A 22,316-nucleotide genomic window follows, 5' to 3' on the forward strand; every position below is an offset into this window, starting at 1 on the left:
CTGAACTATTTACTCACCATAAACACACACGGCACATTGATTCATCTCACATCTATTGGTCGTCAAATTATTTTCAACTTTAACTGGCAAATTAGATATTACGAGCTATTTATGCAAATAATTCTGCACCAATTAAGTATGTGGGCTGAATACCAATTAGAGTTGGATCCATGGAATTCTGGTTTGAATATGGAATCATGGTATGATGTGTAACGGAGAAGAACATTAACTGAGCGATCTGTGACTACTATGGGTTTCTCCTTGGGAACAGAAACTAACTTAATTTAATTTAGTAGGGAGAATAGGGCTTGATACTCGTTTTGCTCACGGGAGAGGACTGGTTATGTTGTTCTCTTGGATCATTCTGGTTAATCTGAGCCCAAACTGGTTGTCAGTTGAAGGCATCATCCTAATGGAAACTGATCCTGTTGGTTCATTTAAGGCTGGCTGTTCCATATGGATTGGAGGCCATGGCTGATTGAGGGAGAGCCAGTCTCACTCATGCCCCCCCCCACCCCACACACACACACACGCACACACACACACACACACACACACACACACACACACACACACACACACACACACACACACACACACACACACACACACTCACTCAAGTCACATCATATGATGTTGATGTTGCATGGTCAAAGATCCGGAAGAGTCTTTGCCTTTAGGACTAGAAATATGCCTTTTCATTGTGTTCAGACGAATTACACAAACCAAAGTGATTCAACGGAATAGAGGAATAAAATCAATGTCCCTCATCCTTTGAGCTACATCATACTTTAAAGCTCTCACAAAAGTACTTCTTTACAACACAAGTTCCAGTTTTGAAGTAGATTCTCAGAGGATTCTGCACTGCAGCAAATGTATTGTCTTCTCTAAAGTAGAGAAAAATTAAAAGCATGTGTTGTTAACTACAGTCTCATTTTAAAGTAATAAGACAAACAACAGCGAGGAACAGTGTTTTTTTCTGCCAAAATGTAATATGCATAGTCATACTGCACAGTTTTGTCAAGCATCGGTGTTTACGCTACAGTAATACTTTGTGGTCTCTTCCTGTTTCATTTACAGTAGGTGAATTTGTCACATATGTGCATGTGTCACAAGTACCATATTGCTCAATCAAAATAACAACAAAGTGACAGTGTGTGCATCTCCGATGAAGAGAGTAGGCTATTGTGCGGCATGTCTAAAGCATTCCTATTGGTTTAATAGAAATGTGATGACATGAAAGGGTTATCCTCACGGTATAAAACCTCCCTCTAACAGCACCACGCACCGTGGCCACGAGGACTGTCTGCTTACCATAGACTTGCGCATCAAGTACTGGAGCCGAAGACGCTGCCATACTAAACCACTTTGTAACCATGAGTGAGGTAAGTGCATTGAAGACTACCCGCATTTTAAAAAGACTCCAATGTTGATAACTGATTTTCTTCCTAGACGCCTCTCAAAATTTCACCCTATTGCCTCCGCACTCATGTCAGCATCGAAGCGCAGATGATGGAGGCTACTTTATTAATTGTTCTGATAATGACAACGGAATTGTATAAGATAATCATAATCATTCAACATTTAAATGTTTGTTTACCTATTACAGCTATAAGCTACAACCCAAATACCTCTAATATGATTAGGGTAATATTAATAGTTAGGCTATTATATTGATTGTGTTGTGGAGTGCTTAAGTTTGTTATCCTGCACACGTTGTGTAGCCTATTTACAATTGCATTTAGACTAAAGTTCTGATCGTGGATATTAATTATTTACTGATAGATTTGGCTATGGTGTTTTATAAATTATACATAAACGAACTTCCTCTGAACTTTTATGATCCTTGTCATAACGAAGACGCACAGCCAAATACGAAAAGTAACGAGTAAAAATAAATGTGATAAAAATCACTGACGAGTTTAAGTTTCATTTGATGATCTTCAAATAAATTGTATCTGCACCGTTTGTAATTGCGGAGAATCACCGTGCATCACTGTAGGCAATGAGCTTGAGCCTCAAGCATTCCGCAAAACGAGCAGGTGGGCTTGCATATTTATAGCCACTGTGACTATAAGAGGCATGTTTCAGGGTCGTCAAGTCAAGATGTGTTGTCAACTCATTCCGTAAACAATATTCACATTCCACTCTGTACTTCTAATATGTATTTTCTTGTCGGTCGTGCTCAAGTCTGAGCATCAAGTGACCAAACGGTGCTCTACTAAACTTGTGATTATTATTCACATACCATTATAATAAACATAACTGATAAGGCATGACATATAGAATGAAAGTTTAATCATAATATAAACAGTACATGCATGGAAATGTTGACCCAGGCACAAATGTCTGCCTGTCACATTCCAGTCAAGCAACTAGAGCTAACCCATACCCATTTCTAGTATGCATCCAAGGTGTCCTTGCACTTGCTGCACTGATTGTTTGAGAAAATCACGGCACCAGCCAGAATCCTCACTATGCAAACAGTGCACAGCCAGACTACATCATCCCACAGACCCTGAATTATTCAAGGCATGCTGCTGACCGATAGAAATAACACATTGTGTCACTGCATATAAGAGGAATGGAAATAAGTGAGGCCCCAATCCAAGACCTTATCACTGTCTCATTCTCTCCGAACAATGGAGCAATCTGAGATACAATTGAGCCACATTCTTCGGGCAGGATCGCGCGTACAGTTGGCCTTGAATCACTAGGCACACCATTGCTGGCTGTCAGAGTCAATGGAATCCTGCAGTTGCTAGATGTTAAGCTATCACGGGCGGAGAGGGGAAAGAGAGTAAGAGCAGGGGGGGGGGGTTGTAGAGAGAGAGGGAGGGAGAGAGCGTAGCAGATGGGCCCAGTCCTTGTAGTGGAGCTGTGGAGCTGTAGTTCAACCCCCCCACCACCACCACCCCCTTCCAACAGCTGCCCCTGAATCCTAGCACGCCACGATCAGAGGCTGCCTTCCTTGCTAGGTAGCCCAGCAGAGGAGCAGCAGGAGCTCTGTGTGTGGTTGAGGGAAAGACCAGGCAACCTTTCACTGTACAACGCTGTGAATACATACATCCATCGCCAACTGCCTCAGGTCTGTATGAGATCTTTGGGCTGAGGTGTCACTTTGGTGTAATCTGTCAACAGACCCTCATCATGACACATATTGGGGTGTCAGATTTCTTGTCCCTGATTCGAAACAACGATTCTGTTTTGTACACTGGGTTTATAGTGCATGGGGTTCAGATAGTCTTATAAATAAGACATTAGACCAGGGAAACCTTCTTGCCGCACAGGACTATCCGTAGCATCCTGTCTCTGTGATGGATTTATTTGGCTATAAAGACTCAGGGCAGGGCTGGGGAAAGTTGCTGGGAATGAATAATGAAAGGAAAATCGATGCTTTGCCTCCCACTGCACCCTTTACCCCCTGTCGCCGGCTCACACTGCACCCCTCCACCCCTTACATCCACACAGCTACCCCCACTCCAGCCCCCAGCCTTAGCTACCTGGCACCACTGCAGCCTCCAACCCCCGTCACCTATCCCCACCACACGCTCAATCCCTTGCCTCTTCACACCTACCCCCCGCCTCCCCCCCTACCCCCTGCACTCTCCACCCCCCATTACCTACGCCCATTTCATCCGCTGGGAGGCCAAGCTTCTAGCATGGTGTCACTGTGGTGAGCTCCCCAGCATCTGCGGCGTGCTGTGCTCCCCAGTCACGAGGGCCTTGCATCGGGATGGACATGGAACGGCCATGTCTCCCCCAAAACGACATGCAGGCACCTAGACAAGTGCCTAGTTAGTACATTTGTCAGGCGCAGTACGAGAAGGGAGTGTAGTTGAGTTCTAGTGGGGTAGTGCGACTGAGAAAGTGAAAGAGAGAGAGAGAGAGAAAGAGAGCGGAATCAGACCTGAACAAGAGACAGAATCACATGCAATCATCGAGCGCTCTCACACTCTCCCCCCCCCCCCCCCCCCGTTTCATAAAAGCCTCGAAGATTGATTGGTCTCCCTGTCCTTAATTCACATGGTAACCGTTGGCTCCTGGGGCTTTGGAGTAACACGGCCGCTGAAAAGCAGCTCGGTAATCCCTTAAGTATTATGCAGTGTGCTATTTGTCAACACATCTGTACATGCACTAAATGTGCGGGAGGGATATGAGGGGGCATTAGACCCCAGCTCTAAACCCACATCCCCCCACATTCAAAAGGCGTGGCCGAGATTGAAATCTGGTCTCCACAAACACGGATATTAAGCGGATTTGTTCAATACTTGTGTTGCCAGGGGGGGGGTTATGTAATCCTGCTCTACTGACTGATCTACAGAGTGAGCTCTGTCCCATAAACAAATGGAGATGGGCCAGACTCGCTCAATAGCGTCTGCATGATAAAGTCGAGGGTCGGGCTAGATGGGAGCCTCCATGCCTCAATATGGAACTTGGGGACCAAACATCCATGCTGTCTACTGTCCTGTATCTTGCATCTTTAAGTCCCTCAAGCTTTGTGCTCGGACATGATGAAACGTGATGTCAAACATAACGGCTGCCCTGGTGCAGCGTGGGTGCGATGATAGCTAGATGATCCTGCGTGTTCCCATCCCTCCCCGCCAAAGCCCCGGGCCTCCAAACGAACCCTCGTAACGTGCTCCAAACCAATGTCAGCGCGTGGTTGTCGATCTTGATGAGACTGACAGATGGATAAACTGGATAGATAGATGGGAGGAGAGAGGGAGATGGGGGGGGGGGGGAGGCAGAAATGGAGAGAAAAAGCTTCTCGGTGTAGCCTGAAGGTTTGAAATCTGGGTGCAGCCAGCCTCGACTGATTAGCTTTCAGATCATGGTCCAGTGGTTTGGTGTTTTCCATGTGGATGGAGGCACAACTGAGTTTCAGAGAAGCAACATACAGCAACGTACTTACTCACATGGAAGGGTATTTAAGTGTGAACACACAAATAAACAAACAATGTAAAAAGTATAGCGCGTGTTCAAACTGTGTGAATATTGTTTTGAAGGGGGCGTCTCTTTAGGTTTGGATGAGATGCCGGGCTGTGTTTACACGAACATGGAAACAGGAGTCAGTTGGCTGAGCGGTGAGGGAGTCGGGCTAGTAATCCGAAGGTTGCCAGTTTGATTCCCGGTCATGCCAACTGACGTTGTGTCCTTGGGCAAGGCACTTCACCCTACTTGCCTTGGGGGAATGTCCCTGTACTTACTGTAAGTCGCTCTGGATAAGAGCGTCTGCTAAATGTAAATGTAAACACAGAAACATGGAATCAATTAATTCAATCCATTTATGATCATTTGTCATTGTAACAGTATTGATCTTAAATATATTCAATAATGGTAGTTATAATTTAGGCTCTACTCACAGTAGACACAGTTATTTCATAATTGATCATCTAATTATAGTAAAGTGTACGCCATGCTAATAAGGCTATAAATCTTCTCAAGAAATCCAGGTTGTTTTGATCCTATACCCTCCGTAGAGGATGCCCCACCTTGCTGATGCAACACCCTTTTAGAGAATATTTGATTGATTGTCCGGTCCACTGTGGTGTTTTCACCACTGCCTTTAATGTCATGGGACTTGTGGCTCCGGCCGCTACCCAGCACAGCTTCCTGTTTCATCATCACAAGTGGACCAGGCCTCCTCTTCAACCTTTCTTTATACATCAATGGAAAGAGAGAGTGTGTGAAAAGGTTGCCACCAATTAGAGTAAAAAGGTCATCTTGGCTGTGATGCGGGAGGCATGGATGGGGGTTGTCAGTTTGGGTCCTTTTAAATCCCAGTAACCGCTGATGAATTACAAGTGAAGTGAATTAAATTCAGTTCAAAAGTGTATATCGTACAGATTTAGACGGCAACTCAGTCAGCTAAAGTACTTTTTTTAATGTGGTGCTTTTTTGCGTTGAGCTATTTCTGACCTTAATGAAGAGTTTTCATGTTCGGTATTCCCTGGATGGTTGCTTTAATCTCACATGTCCATGTGCATCAAATTCAAATTACACTTTCACAAATAACTAAAAACAAATTGGAAGCAAATCCTTTCCCCTTGCTTGCAGCCCTCAGTTTTCCATGTTTTGCCCTTACATAATACATAACAAACTTACATTTGTTTACATTTTTAGCAACATTCCGCTGGTGACACAAGCTTCAGATCAGAATAATTTTGAGACAGTGGGGGAATCATACCTCACTCTGACCCTAATCACCCCACACAATGAGCAGAGATTACATTCAGATCAACTGTAATCCATCTAAATTGTTAGTACGCTCTGATTACAGCACTCAGGTTGACCTGACCCACTGCTCTAATCCTGGTTGCTGGCAGTATTTCGAGAGAAAAAGGCAAACATCAGCGAGTATGTATGTGTGTGTGTCCGTGTGTGTCTGTGGAGAGAAGTGTCGGAGAGACTCAGACATGAGGAGGTGAACTCAGCTTGAAGGTTGAGGTTGAAACAATTCCACAGAGAGAATGGGTTTACCCTGATGCTGCTGTTCCACCAGTCAGTCATTGAGGGATTTAGTCCAATATCCCTGAACTTAGAGCCGAGGACAGCGTCCTGTTGATTCACATGCATTGTATGTACAAAGAACAGTCTTTCATGTTTTTATACTGATTTTGGATGCTACTGCACAGGATTGTGGATTCTGAAGAGTAGGCACATACTGTACTCTGCATAGCCCTCCAGTCCTCTTTGAGTGACAGGCCTCACTCATGGCCAGGCTGAGGGAACTGATTACTCATTCTGACAGAGACGCAGTAGATAGTAGCCATGTCTTGTAAGCTGTGCTGAATGCCCTGGAGTCAGCCTAATGTCTGTTAATGTTTTATGAGGAAATCATGCAGCTGTGTCATTAGTTTTGCTCGGATTATTCCAGCAGGGAGAGAAACTGCTACGTCCTCCTTATGTTATGAACAGAGATTAAGGTTAGAAGGAGAGAGCGAGGTTCTTCCTAGCTTTCAACAGATCACGTTTGAAGTACCCCTGTCGAAAAATGTCGGTTTGATCCTTTAACCAATTACATTTGGAATTGATTTAATACCTGAAAGAAAAAATCTGCAGAAGAAATCATTTTTATGGTCTGAATGTGTAACTTTGAGTTAGTGCAAAGCAGTTTTAAAGACTGACTAACTCAACAAAACAGCATCTCTTCTCGCATAGTGTTACAACATCTCTGGGCCAAGCGCTGGGGCAAAATGCCCCTATTGACTTTTAAACCGCTTCTAACAAACAGGGAAATGCAATGTCTGAGCAAATCAGAGAAGTTATCTCAAACCACAATCGCTTAATCGCTGTCACAGGGTTTACTCGGAACAGACCCACCCCTACGGTCAATACCATCAAGGTCATCCTTAACTTGATTCATCTCGTGGGCAGAACTGACCCAGGCCTTTTTAAAATAGTGGCCATGTCAGCTTCACTTCATAGATGGATGGAGAAATCAAGCCAACTTGAGCACCCCAAGTCTGCCCTGCAACACCAACGTATGTACGCATGAGAAGAAGACCTCTCCATGGCATCACTCTAAACTTGGCTTCAAGTCGTTGCTGAGCATGCAGCATTGTCAATGTGAATGGCCATTTGACAGAATTCCAGTGGCTATCAGTTTAAGTAATAATTTCGGGATGCGCTCGTAATGAATTTTCACTATGGGCCCCCTTGCCAAACGTGAAACTACTGAGGTGGAAGTAACACATTAAATAGAATTACGGTTTGGTCTGAGGCAGCTAATGTGTTGGCGGCAGACGAGGGACTTGGCTCGGTCTCCAGTGGAGGAATAACGATGAGGACTAGCACAGCTCAACGTCCTTCCTGGAAAGCATTCATCAGAGGGAGACCATCCCAAGTCAAGTGGTTTGTGTCAGGGAGCTGATGTGTGCGCTGGAGCATCTGTGTGGATGGATGTCAACATTCCCCTGACCTGGGAGAGGGGGGGGTGACTCTTTGGTTAATGAATGGAAGATGTCAACAGTCAGTCATTCCAACATTCGATTTTTCCCTTTGTTTCACCAATTAGTAGATTTACGGCCCATCCTTGACTTTGATCCAAACTGTGGACACGCTGACAATTAGTAGACAATGGCTGTCGTCGAAGCACTGAATGAGAATTCGATTGATTTCGGCTTCCCGTGTCCACGCAACTCAAAACGTTCCGTTTTCCCAGTCCCTGGATGCACCTGTCGTGACGTCTTCATCCATGCGTGCAGCGCTTCGCCTCCTCCCACTGACGCTCCTCCCTCTTTCTCCTCAGCCGTGTCTGACCCACACCTGTCACTCCCGGCTTCCGGCCCTCCCGGCTTCGAGGGGGTCTCTCTCGCCGCCGAGGAGGTGGGACGGCGTTGGGTTGAGACTTCGTCTGTGGCCTACTTCCTCGACTCCTCGTTAAATAGTTAATAGACAGTGAGTGCAGCACGGGGTCCCTCTGGAGAGCCCAAGCTGCCAGAGGAACCCAAAATAGACCAACAAACGGCCGGGGGGGAGAAGGATCATTTATTTATTTGATTAATCCCCCCCCCCCCTCTAACCCCCACTGCCGTGCCACACTTTCATCACTGCAAGATGTGAGCGTGTTGTATAAGAGCTGACATAGGTTAATCTGACATGTTTGCATCCAACAGGAAGCGATACTCGCTGTGTAAATGTCCTCGGTTCCATGGAGACCATTCAAACGCATGCTGCAGGGAGTTTCCCCTCGGTAAGCTTGATGTAGCAGCATCCTGGCTGTCGGTTGGCAGCAGTCAGGGGTCAGCTGAGACAGGTTGGCATCACTTTGGGGGGCGGTGCCAGGAGAGTTACGCAGAGGGGTGGTGGATGTGTCGCGCCAGACCTCTTGCTGGCGTCAGGTTAAACGCAGTGCGCTGTGGCCTGAGCCAAGCTCTGCAGGCAGGGCTGGATTGAACAAGCCCAAAGGGAAAGAACTCATTAGTTTACCACTTACAGGGGGCAGGTGCATGGCAGAGGCTGAAGTCCTAGGACTGTGTGTGCGTGCATCCAGTGCGGTGTGTAATATATGGCGGCTCATCCATTTATGTATGGAGCTGGTAATGGCAGAGTGGTATCAGACATGAGTTCCTGTTCCACCCGTTTCTTTTGGAGTGTGATTTATTTAATGAATAATTAACATACATATTAAGATACCATGCTTATTTAATGTATCTGAGACAACCGGAGGAGAAGATGATGGATGCTCCGATCTCTGTTGTTGATTCAAACCACGAGCCTTCCAGAGCTGTTGAGCACAGAGCCTATCACTTAACGTTAACTGTAACAACCCCAGTATGATGACAGCTCATCCTTATAATCGTTATTACTATCGTTATCATCATCATTGTTCATTAGTCCATCTCTCCGGCTGACTGCAGCATATGGGACTGGGAGCGGGCCAGCATCTTGTCCTCACCTCGGGGACTGTGGCAAGCGGAACCTTGGTCGACGCTGCGTTCGTGTCCGGTCTGAGACTGGCGCAGGGCGCTGTTATCTCCAGGAGTTAGACGGAGCCCGCTCCTACCTCCACCGGCCTCGCTGTGGAGGGTCGGCGAGCAGCCTGTGTGTGACCGTGCCCGCTGTTACCCCACTGCCTCTCTTTCTTAACGAGGCGACTGTGGTCATGTCCATGTTGACTAGTGGCCCAGAAGAAGAAGAATGTCGTTGTTCTGGTTTTGGCTTGTGTCATTGGTCTTCTTGGCGTGGTTGCTGTGGTTGCGACAGAACGTTCTGACAGTTTGTCAGAGTGGTGCTCCAGAGGGATAGCCTCCCACCACAGGGGAATGCGACCCATCACCGCGGGTGTTCGTGAGGTCAGGGCCCGGCGAACCCCAGGTCTCGTCTGTGACTCAGGGCCAGCGATGGTCACAACGATGACTCAGCAACACCGAGCAAATTTAAGATGTTTCACTTTCCCACTCCATTCTGCTCACAAACATTTCAAAGGCTGATGCTGAGTTTGGCTCGAGCTGAGATGTGCAAAACCTCTCCCGAAGCGGTTTCGGTGAAAATCATGCAGAACTTCGGAGGAAAAAGAAAACATTCAGCTATATTAGATTGTAATCTCTAAACGGTGTGGACATTTTGCTAATCCGGCACTTTGTTTAGCGGTTATTCACTCCCATGTCGTTCAAAACCGCCATAGGAGATTGTTGGGACTTGTCTCAGTGACTTAGGCTCTACCTGTCATGTAGCTCCCTGTCTGTGAGGAGAGAGGAGTTGAGGTCAAGATAACGGTGAGAGTGAGAGAAAGGGAGGGAGAGAGAGATAGGGAGAGAGAGAGAGAGAGATAGGGAGAGAGAGATAGGAGAGAGAGAGAGAGATAGGAGAGAGAGAGAGAGAGATAGGGAGAGAGAGAGATAGGGAGAGAGAGAGAGAGAGAGAGAGAGAGAGATAGGAGAGAGAGAGAGAGATAGGGAGAGAGAGATAGGGAGAGAGAGAGAGATAGGGAGAGAGAGATAGGAGAGAGAGAGATAGGGAGAGAGAGAGATAGGGAGAAAGAGAGATAGGGAGAGAGAGAGATAGGGAGAGAGAGAGAGAGAGAGAGAGAGAGAGAGATAGAGAGAGAGAGAGGGAGAGGGAGAGGGAGAGAGGGAGAGAGATAGGGAGATAGAGATAGGAGAGAGAGAGAGATAGGGAGAGAGAGAGAGAGAGAGAGAGAGAGAGGGAGAGAGAGAGAGATAGGGAGAGAGAGAGATAGGGAGAGAGAGAGAGAGAGAGAGATAGGGAGAGAGAGATAGGAGAGAGAGAGAGAGATAGGGAGAGAGAGAGAGATAGGGAGAGAGAGAGATAGGGAGAGAGAGAGATAGGGAGAGAGAGAGAGAGAGAGAGAGAGAGAGAGAGTGAGAGAGAGAGAGAGAGAGAGAGAGAGAGAGAGAGGGAGAGGGAGAGAGATAGGGAGATAGAGATAGGAGAGAGAGAGAGATAGGGAGAGAGAGAGATAGGAGAGAGAGAGAGATAGAGAGAGCGAGGGAGAGGGAGAGAGGGAGAGAGATAGGGAGATAGAGATAGGAGAGAGAGAGAGATAGAGAGAGAGAGAGAGAGAGAGAGAGAGAGAGAGAGAGAGAGAGAGAGAGAGAGAGAGAGAGAGAGAGAGAGAGAGAGAGAGAGAGGGAGAGGGAGAGAGGGAGAGAGATAGGGAGATAGAGATAGGAGAGAGAGAGAGATAGGGAGAGAGAGAGATAGGGAGAGAGAGAGATATAGGGCCTAAGATGTACAGGAAAGAGGCCTGATGGCACTTGAGCATGCCAGCATGTAACAGCCACGAGTCACGAGTCAGCCCTCCGGGTAAACAGTCTCTCTGACTGGGCATGGGTGCCTGCTCCCACGCGGACATATGCAATCGAAACCCAGATGGATGGCCGCCCGATTCTATCGGTGTTCGGCAGCCTGCTTCCTATTTCCAGGAGTCTCACAGGTTTTCAGTCAGAGAGAAGTCCGTCTGTTTTCCCAGAGGCTTTGTGTGCACACATCAGTGGGTGATCGGATCTTTATTTAGGTCTGGCATGAGTGGGACTCGCACGAGCGCACGCGCTCACACCCGAGCACGCACGCTGGTCACACGCGAGCCTCACAAAATGAGCGTTCAAACATTGTGAGCCATCTGTTTTGGCATCTCTTGCTGGCCCACTTAGAGTCAAGCTTTCCTTGGCCTGTGCTTCTGGCCCGACCAAGCCGAACCAAGCTGAGCTGAGCCGAGCCAGGCACTGAAGACCTTGTGGACTGGAGGACCTGTTATCTCCAGCTGTAGGCACTTTGAAGATACTGCCTATTTCACGAGTTTAAAGACCACAACTGGATATATTTGGCTTTACTTGAAGAACAAAGATGAATGAATGGAGTGAGGGAGGGAGGGAGAGGGATGCAGGCGGAAGGCTCTGGATTTGGTGGATGAGTTCTAAGGGCTTGACTGGCCCTCTCAGAGCTCGGACAATCCCCCCCCCCTCCCCCCCTCGAGGTGCCTGGATAGCAGAAGGAGAAGAGAGGTTGGGAGGGGAAGGGATTTCAAAGTTGAGACAAGTGAGTGGCTGGTGCGGCAAGGTAGTATTGATATTCAGTTACTGACTAGCCTGAGCTGTCTGGTGGATTGGCAGACGAGTGTCAGGCCTGTAATCGACATGGAAACCAGGTGGGTGGACGACGTTGCAGATGGGAGATTGTGGTGTGGTCCTCCCCAACCTCAATTCATTCATACTCCCATTAACAGCCGCTCTCCCGTGTGTCATCATCACCATAGTAACTGCTACCTTGGTGTGCTTGTGGGGTTTCGACAGTAAGGGACAGGACAGTCGATGTGACTGTATGGCCTCATGTTTGGAATCATGAATTATAGACAGGGTGCGCCACAGAAGCTCCACGCTCAGCGTTCACCTTCTCCGTGGAGACGGGAGATCCGCTATAATAATGCATGAGCGTGCTGGAAAACGGAGGGAGAGAATGGAGGAGAGGATGAAGGAGAGTGAGTGGCAAAGAGCTGCGCTATTAAAAATGGAAAGGGTGGGAAGCGTATGGGAGAGCATGGTGAGTGTGTGTGTGTGTGTGCGAGAGAGTGTGTGTGTGTGTGTGAGTGTGTGTGTGTGTGTGTGTGTGAGAGTGTGTGTGTGTGAGTGTGTGTGTGTTAGACCAGGTGTGTGCTGGAGGTTCTTCTCTCTCTAGTGCCAGTTCACATTGGGTCCCTCTTTCGCCCAGGCATACATATTCATTCAGTCCTTCACATGAGACAAAAAATGCTAATAACATTAACATCTCTTAGAGCAGATTGGCACAATATCTTAACTTGTGCTAGTGTTGAACCTTTGCCAGACATACTCTTTAGTGTTCACATCTATGCTTTGGCAATAATGTCAAAGACGTTCGCTTCTATTACCTTCACTAAGTCGTTTCCAATACTGTATGTGGTGATGGGTAGCATTTAGCAAACAATAGATCAATTGCTTTTCATATGTTTCAACACTAAACAACAAAGGACATGCACCTTGCGAAGGCCAAGACTGCCAGTATGTCACGTCATATTATTTCATTGTCAGACCAACAACACTGCTCCTTCGAGAGAACAAGTTCCAACACTGAGACAAAGGACGAAAGATCCCAACGGACCTTGTTGTCATTTTAATCAAGATCGTTTATGGTCTCCCACTGCTCCTCTGTGTGTGTGAGGAAGAGAGGAAATGTGAAAGCGAAAGACCCTGGAGAACAGAGGAATAAGGGGACGAGTGGTCTGTTTGTTTTTGCGGCTACTCTGACGCAGGTTCATCTAACAGATCGGAGTGAATTGCCAATGTGGCTCCACTTACCTGGAACTCACCATAGCAACCGATTCCTACGGAACAGCAGCCGAGGTTGCCACGAGAAGGGCGGTCGATATGGGTTTCATAGTGAGTGTTTGAATCTCATGAGGACAGCTATACATCTCGGGTAGATGTCTCTGGAATAGCCACGGAGAGAGCTTTTCATGTGAACGCTGTTCCAGGCCTCAGCCAACAAACGTAAGAGTCAGACAGGCTGAGACAATCGCCTCTTTTGAAATTCACTCATGGTTTCTAAAACCTCATGTGAATGTTTATGCAAATGCACTCTTTTTTTCTGCACATTTATTAAGGGCTGTAAAACAAAGATAGAGCTGAAAGAGGGGAGATAAAAGCCACACTGGAGAAGGCGGGAGGAATAATGTGGGGGGAAATGTGCCAGCGTGTTGAGAGTAATCTTCCTGCATATCATGACCAGAGAGCCGTTATGTAAGCTTCCACCGTATCTAGGCAGAGAGAGGGATCACAGAGCGACAGAGGGAGAGAGACGGAAACTGAGAGAGAGAGACAGAGAGATAGAGCCAGAGTGGGAGGAGGGGAAGGAGGGAGTGCAGAGACAGGGGACACGTTCCATAAGATCCTCCGACTTCATGTGTGAATTATCTCTCAAAGTGAAGAAGGACACGTCCCCTCTGTTAAAGGGCTCCTCATCACAGCCCTTCCAGGCGCATCAGCTGGCCTTCGAGTGTGCCCGGGAGCCAACAAACGGCAGACTTGTCCATCATAAATGACTCGGAGCAAACAGCATGAGGATCAGTCCAGATTAGACGGCGACGCTGCTTCTGATATACTGCTTGTGTTTCTGCTTTTTCTGACACATTTTCCCTTCAGTCAATGTGTCTGAGAACAGTGCAGGGCCAGACAGTGGTGTCTGCCGGGGAAGGGTTGTCGGGGCTGGGCAATGGCACGGGAGACTGTAAAAGTTCATTTCATGGGTCTAATGTGGGCTGATGCAGAAGGGTGTCTTCTGCCTTTGAACTTAAGATTAGCTGCTCTGCTTCCTTCCCAGGTCTGATGCCACAGCCCCGTGTACTCAGGGAAGGAGGGAGACACACAGAGAGAGGGAGGAAGAGAGAGGGAGAGAGAGGGAGGGAGGTAGAGAGAGAAAGAGATAAGATTGGGTTGAGAGGGAAAGCGAACGAGAGGCAGGATAAGGTTAGAGGGAAGGAGCGTGGAGGTGGAAGAAAGAAAGTGAAGGAGAGAGAGATGGAAAGGATGAGCGGAAAAATCCAGAGAGGAGGTCGATAGCCTTCTAGAATGGCCTCCCTTCCTTCCCATTACTGTAGTTACAGTAAAGCCAACTAAGAAAATCAACCTTTCCCTACTCTGCGCGGAAACCCGAGTCATCTTATGATTGATAGTCAGATGAAGCTTTAATATCTCCTCAGCAATAATTCTCATATGATTTGTGGCCATTTTCCAACTGGCACTCAGGCCGCCCCCCACCTTCCCACCCCCTACCCCCTGTTCCCCCAGCCCCAAGTGGTGGGGTGAGGTGGGAGTTTAGCGTCGCTCTGATCCCCGCCGAGGAGAACACAATGCAGACAGATGAGGCCCATCATGGACGCCAGCACCCCAGTGTCAATGACTCCTTTCGGTTTTTACGCTGAAACAGAGAAACAGATGGCCGGGCTTCCAAACAAGCTTTCTTCCTGGGTTGTGCCGTCCATAATGACACACAGGAAATGGAGGATGCCCCCCCCACCACCCCACCACCCCACTCTTATTTTTGGGGGGTAGGAGGGTTTGTTTTGTTTTCCTTTCCTCAGCTGCCCAGCATCAAAGCTGAACCACTGTGTTTGAAATTCATTGAAAGAGCCGGATTAATAATTCAGGGTGGAGAGGATGCTGCATGGTGGGGCTTCTATGCTGGGCTCAGCTGCTTCACTCACACCGTGAGGAACACACTCTAGTTCAAACACACACATACTATACACACACACGCACACACACGCACATACATACATACATACATACATATTGAGGTTCGGGCCAGAGATTCCATCAGAGAACAGATTTCCAATAGCAGTAATGGCTTTACACCTGCATTCTAGATCAGGGCACACCCCCCTTCCCTGTTTTGTCGCCAGGTCAAACGGTTGGGATTTGAGGACCTGCATACAGACACAGAAGGTTTTCTTATGAAGTGTGTTATATTTGTTTTGGTCGAATTGGAGGTATATTGATGTCAGTCTCTCTCTCTCTCTCTCTCTCTCTCTCTCTCTCTCTCTCTCTCTCTCTCTCTCTCTCTCTCTCTCTCTCTCTCTCTCTCTCTCTCTCTCTCTCTCTCTCTCTCTTCCAGAGACAAGGATCCGGAGCCATGACTGGCAACAGCAAAGCTTCTGCTGGACAGGGTAGGTGTCCACACAGACAGAAAGTTCACAGGCAAAAGTACCGCAGAGCTATAAAAATGCAGTACTCGATATACAGAATACAATGTGCATGCATATCGTTTGTTAGGACTAGGCATCCCTTGTGTTTTATCAAAGGTAAGACGCCACAGTGATTATGACTACACTCCATCAAACATTCAAGTCAAGAATTCACAGAAAGACCTACTTTCTAAACTGGGGCACGGTATTGTTGTCATGATAATGTGCTTCAAATCCCCCGAGTTATAGATGGAAGAAATGAGGCTTGCCAGCCTTTGATATTCCAAAGTGGCAGTGTAGAATTCAGCTAAAGAGAACATGAGCAGAGGAAAATTCAAATTACAGGTCCCTGCTTCAAGTGAAACAAGTAATTTCCTTTTTCAATCATCCTTCCAACCTAGATATGTTAGATATGGTTCATTCTGACATATGTCTTTGTAGTGCCAGCATAGAATTGAAATTCAGAATGTCAGCTGTTACAGCATGCTGTGCTAAATTCCGATCATTCAGTTAGCTTTTCCGTGAATCATTGGTACACACTATTCACCCTCTATCCCAAGAATACATTTAGGTACTCTTGCACGTTATTTGTAGACACTTTTGAAACCTATTCATCAAATTGGAACATTCCTTCTAGTTTATACTATTCAATGGAACCAATGAAGGATTCTTGAACTCTTCTTTCCCCCCGAGTGAATGTAGAGGGTCATGACAGCCTTCAGTTAATCTAGTCTGCCCTCTAAATCTAACTGGCAACCTGGGAGCTGTCTCTCCCCTCTGAGTCCACTGATAACCCTGTTGAGATTCTGTGGTCAAATGGATTTCTGTCTCAATTGGTGCGATGATGAGGTACATTGTCGTTCATCCTAATCCCAGGGGAAATGCCTTCCAAAAGAGCGGGGATCATAGTCTTTTTAATTGAATTAGATTTTACTTTTTTTTTTTATAGCCTACAAGATGATACTGGAGCATTGTCATTGTCATATTACAGTGCCCCAACTGAAGTGATTTCCTTCATTTTAAGAATGGGTGAATTAGTATTCCATACTGCACCAGATTCATAATCCAAGGTGGTTAGCTTTTGGTCTCCTTCACTGTTACTTACACAGTACCACATTCATGAAATCTATTTGTCTTTGTTCCAAATTGATGTGATATTTATACCAAGTTTGCAAAACCTCAAATTGCACAGACAGTGTGGATATATCTCCCTCCATCTTCTGTTTGCTTTTAACAAGATTCATCTGACCTTCATCCATCATTGTCCCTTTGTCTCCGAGCAACATAAATCTACTAGACACCTTTTATTACATTCAACCAAAGGAACACATCCTTAATAAAATAATACATTAATTGCATTCATCATCACCAAGATAACAATTGTACCATGTTCTTTACATGTATATTTACAGGCACATGAGAGCATACACCATACATCATATTTGTAATGTGTCTGTAAGAGATGGGTGCCTGTATGGATGTGTCCTAGGAAGGGGTAGATGGAAGAAGGGGGGGTGGGGGGGGTGGGTAGTACTTTGTTTGATTAACGAAACATAACATGAGAGGAATTCTTTCTACCCATCACTAAGTAAAGCACACAACCACTCAGCAAAGACCAGATACTCCAATCTCTGGATTAGTTAGCCCATGGTGACACAGGAGATCCATAACTGTCCCCGTGCGTCTTTTGTCAGTAAGGGGGGGGGGGGGAAGTTCCATAGATCGTGTGGGTACTGCAATCACAAACTGTATATCTCTTTTCCTCGTAAAACTCTTGCCTACAAAGGGCGCCAAGGTCGCCAAGAAACCCCATCAAAACGTACGTCGCACATCCTGCTGTTACTATTGCCTGTGTTGTTATGTGGACCTGCACCAATGGCATTAACCTTCAGCACAACTGCATGTGTGATGTTTGGGAAAAAACGATGCAGCCTGGTGGTGTGAACCACACCACAGATGCATGTGAACGGGCTCTGACGTGTATGATCGCATCTCCCTCGCCTCTCCAATCAGCTGGGGATCGAAGTCACGTCACAGAAATTGGACCCCCACTATTGCTTGTTAGGTCACTCACGGTCTCTTCACGGATCCAATTCTGGGCACTCGCCTCTGACATTTCACCAATCAGCCTGGACTCACTTGCTTATTCACCAAACACTCTCTCTCTCTCTCTGGATGCTCGGCCACTCGACCCTCAATTTCTTTGCTTACATTTTGGCTGTTATGAATGGCTTTGTGTTAAGGAGGCAGTTAACCTCTCCTGTGGAAGCAGACCCACGGGGAGAATATGCCTGTGTGAACTTGACATCCCCCCTCCCCCACTTCGATTCCTACCTCACCTTATGGAGCACAAATAACAGATGACGAGTTAGACAGTGAAGTCCTCGGCATACAGAGATGACGGCATGTATATTTATGAGAGATCAGTTCGGGCAAGGCCTCTCTCGTATCGGACGGTTTTATACATCGTGTGAAAGCCTCATGTCATATGAAGGCTTTGAGGAGCGCTGCTTCTTAAAAGTAATCTGTCGAATTTGATTCCAATCTTTTTCACCTCTGTAGACCTATGGCGATTAACAGAAGACTAGATGCCTGGGATATCATCTCAAAGGGAATGACCGGGCAGAACCTGCTTAAGGCTCACTAGTTGGAGAGATGCCACCCACTCATTCAGAGTTGATCTGAAATCTCCTTTTTAGCCCAGATCTAATCCTGACGAGGTTTCCCACATTCTGAGAGACAGTGGCTTGATCAGTGCTCTCACCCAGTCATACTAACAGACAGAAAACTAGACAGATACATCAGTAAAATTGCAGACTATGGTGAGGACTAGGATGGTGGTGGGGGGTGGAAGTGTACTACCAGGGACCTTGTCCCCAGGTGTTGGCCGCTAGGTAATGCCCGATCGTGTCCCCTCTGTTTCTCACTGCTTCCTTTTCCTTCCAGACGAGAAGAAGGAAGTCCCAGCCGAGGACTTTGACATCGACATGAAGGCCCCGGAGACGGAGAAGGCTGCCGTTGCCATCCAATCACAATTCAGGAAGTTCCAGAAGAAGAAGCAGGATGTGAAGTCCTAGAGTGGGCGGGGCGGGGCCAGACAGTCCCGTTAGCCGCTGGCTGGACCGCACCAGTTAGGGGCTTGGTTTTGCATGTCAAATGAAACTGCACCGTCATGGACTCAACTGAGGGGTTGGGGAGGGGAGGGAAAAGAGGGCTGGGTGTTGAAGTGTCGGGGGGAAGGGGGGAGGTGTGTGTGTGTGGGGTGGGGGGGTTAGGGGTACACTGATACTGTATCTTTGTGAAATTCTATGTGTAACGTATGACTTGATTGCTGTATCCATAGATCATGGTTGTGTTCTGAAGACATCCTGATCTTTCCTATGATTTTGCTATTTCAGTTTTGTATTGATTCCTGTAATTCTTCTCTCTTTCTATTATACAGTTGCTGTAGCAGCCAAACCCTTAGTGGTCCATTCATTATATATTATTCAATGTAATATACTTTGAATTGTAATAAGCTTGATGAGTAATTGGGCTCATCAAACAATTGAGATGACACAATGGTTTATTTCACCCTGAGGCAGAAAATGTAGCCAAATATATAGTTCCGATTGATCATCATATTTAGGACATGATCGTACATTGGCATTTGTTTCAGACGGGCCTCGTAAATCTAAAGACTCTCCTTCTCCCAGGGAGGGTTGCTAATGGCTTCTCCCCCTCGGTGAAAACGATCCCAGGCATTACCGCTTGTCTGCTTGATTTCCTCACTGTGCCCTGTGCTCACACCCCTGTATGACTGATGCATTTACATTTGAATCAACGGGTCAAATTTGCTTTCCGACCTCTTTTTTCTGTGACAGAGCTAAATCTAGGGCTTATATCATTATTCATGTCAGACTTGTAGATCTACTTCCCTCAAACATTGACGTTTGTTTGCTTTTATTTTGTATTTTTTTCAAACTGAATTTAGTTTTTGGACTGTGTGTTTTTATTGATAGATATTGTGCTTGTGGTTTAATCCCTTTTGTTTCTCATCAAGGCATTGTTTGACCCAAATATGTGAGAAAAAAATCATAGATGGGAAAAATATATATAAATATGTATATGTATATATATATATCGCCTACTTAATAAATATTGTAAAGAGGGAAAGATGGAGTCAAACTTTGTTTCTTTACATCATGGATTGTCATATTTTATATTAGAATAACATCACATTTAGTTGAAAATAACGAACATAAAATGATTGAAAGTGAGTACACTTGTAACATGCTTATTATCAGGATCATTACACAATTTAAGAGGCTTTTTTGGATTACACAAATTGATATTTTACCCTGAGCCTGCAATGAACCTTGAACTTAAATGCACCAATCGATCTTCGTGATTTACTGGATGGCTTCGAGCCTATAACGAAGCAGAAACCAGTCCACTCAACATTTTAAACACTCTGCACAGAGAAGCTGAACATTAGGGCCCAGTTCCTCAGACCTGGATTTAAGCCTAGTCCTAGGCTAAAATAGAACCCAGTCCCTCAAGCTACGCAGGCAAGGAACAAGAGAGTGCAAATTCACAAAGGCAGCACAATAGTTACGACGCTCTTGAAGAAACAGACGTCCGAATCGAACAACAACTGCAACCAGGTTGTTCGCAGGAACCAACAGTGTGACGGAGTTAACTGTAAGGTAGCTAGGCTGCAGCCACTCAGTCTGGGGAAGAAGAAATCAAACATTTTCCAGGAAAAGTGAAGCGTGGCCCTATCCCGCGGACGGCTCGGTCTGAAGGACCAGGATCGGAGCCTCAGGTGCGGCTCTATTTCACGGGTCGATAACCTGCTGACACGAGAGGCCAGCGGAGGCAGCGTTGAGCCCTGTAATTCATTTCTCCCAGATTAGAGTCAGCCCGGGGGACACGTGCGCCAAAGCCGGGGTGAAAGAGCGAGCGAGGCTAAAGTGTAAGCCGTCTCCGCAAGCGTTCATGTCCAAGTGCTGGTGTGCTGGGGTCACGACCCCTGGGGTACCCCGTCGTTTTATACGTTGTAGGGAGGGTGTGTCGAAACATGAGTACCTGTTGTATAAAAAGAAAATGAGGACTAGAAGGAAAGGCAGCTGTTTCCCTCACTATTTTTATAGTTCATGCCAGTGATGATAATTACTTTTTTTACCTTGAACATTGATTCAGTGCATTGGATTAGAAAATGATCCCTGACACAAGGATTTTACCAAGTGTTGAAAGCCCCTTGTGAAAGACTAGAGGCGGAAGCTTGGACATCTTAGATTTGTAACTTTTGGGTCAAATACGTAAAGATTACATCCCAGTTGAAGCCGAGGTTAAAACTGATGAAATCCAGATTATGATGAACAGATTACGACTGCAAGGAAACCCCAGGGGCCTGACACTGAGTTTGTCAGCATGTCAATCTGTGATCTCTGCGCCCTTGAGTGTGATACGTGGATAATCCTGTGACTCTTTGTTCCTTAATGCTATCCTAATCCAACACCAATACGGACCAAATGTCAACACTTCGGAAGATGAGTTTTTGCAAAGGACAGGTTTAGGTCTTCGGGTGACTCATATGTCTTAGAAAGAGCAAATAGAATGCATGTCAGAACCAGACTTTTCAGGACTCAAACAGCTGTATACGTAGGTGTTCTGCCCCTTCACTTTAGTATTGTTGGGAGAGGACTGTATTGCAGTGAGGTTTACAGGGCTTGGAAACATGAGCCTTTCGCTGAGGAATCTGTCCACCAGTGTGTCTGTGCAGGAGTGTTGGAGCTGAACCTAAACCAGGAATGTTCTGCGGTCTCTCTGACAGGGAGCCTTGACATCTGGCCCAATGACTAGGGTGTGGGTGACATTCATGATCCATGGAGCATGGACACGGTCTTGGCAACTGGAGAGGCACCCAACCTCCTAAATTGATTTAACACACCTCATATGTTGTTGTTGTTGTTGAATATGATGATGCTTCCACTTCACTAAAGGCTAATGTTTGGTATGGAAGGCAAACTATCACCACTGTGTTGTTTTTTTAACCAACTTAAATGGATTCATATTTTCTTGCTAAAGCAGGGGGGTTATTGTAATCTTGTCAGGTGGTTGCCTACAACTTTCTCTGAATCTTTCTTTCAGTTCAGTGTTCTTTTCGGTTGATACGGTATGTGGGAGATTTTCCACTGAATCAGGAAGGGTTATGGTTGCGTGTCATTCATCGTGCGGTGGGTTTGAATCCCACTCAGGTCAGAGAAATTGCAGCGCTTGACACTGGCGTTGGATATCTGTGAGCGTGCACTGTTAAAGACCCATATTGTTTATTTTGGACCTTTCAATCAGAAATCCCCGGCATTAAAATAGTCCAAAACACATTAGATCTGATCTCAAAGCAAGCATCATGCAGGAACCATGACTGGAGTGGGAGTTAAAGACACAGGTGTGGGAAGAACAGGACTCCAAAACTGGACTCGCTATGATGAGCAATCACTCCCCTGCAGTAGATCCTTCCACCCTAGTAGGGCGGAGGCGTACCTCTCACATCTCTTTAATAGCTCTGGCAAATGGGGGCCATGAGGTCATCAATCTTTTTTTTCTCTCCAATCATGTACCTCTTCTTGACAAAGACAACGTTATGTTCCGCATGTTACCCCAGCTG

General features: G+C 46.4%; 1 protein-coding gene across 2 annotated transcripts; it reads left to right on the top strand.

The window, feature by feature from the left end:
- Window positions 1-1,250: 1,250 nt before the first annotated feature.
- pcp4a (Purkinje cell protein 4a) lies at window positions 1,251-18,903 on the top strand. 2 transcript variants are annotated; one of them, XM_062486059.1, is made up of 4 exons: window positions 1,251-1,385; window positions 15,595-15,646; window positions 17,451-17,483; window positions 18,611-18,903. In XM_062486059.1, the coding sequence occupies exons 1-4, from the start codon at window positions 1,377-1,379 to the stop codon at window positions 18,739-18,741; spliced, it is 225 nt and encodes a 74-aa protein (XP_062342043.1). In that variant the 5' UTR covers window positions 1,251-1,376; the 3' UTR covers window positions 18,742-18,903. The 2 variants fall into 2 exon arrangements, with proteins under 2 accessions (XP_062342043.1, XP_062342044.1); XM_062486060.1 differs by lacking the exon at window positions 17,451-17,483.
- The last annotated feature ends 3,413 nt before the right edge of the window (window positions 18,904-22,316 follow it).

The sequence above is a fragment of the Osmerus eperlanus genome, chromosome 19 (assembly GCF_963692335.1).
Source record: "Osmerus eperlanus chromosome 19, fOsmEpe2.1, whole genome shotgun sequence".
Classification (NCBI taxonomy): Eukaryota; Metazoa; Chordata; class Actinopteri; order Osmeriformes; family Osmeridae; genus Osmerus; species Osmerus eperlanus.

Coding starts and splice junctions, on each gene's coding strand:
- pcp4a (XM_062486059.1), top strand. Junction 15,647..17,450: donor CAAAGCTTCTGCTGGACAGG/GTAGGTGTCCAC, acceptor TTGCCTACAAAG/GGCGCCAAGGTCGCCAAGAA. Junction 17,484..18,610: donor CCAAGAAACCCCATCAAAAC/GTACGTCGCACA, acceptor TTTTCCTTCCAG/ACGAGAAGAAGGAAGTCCCA.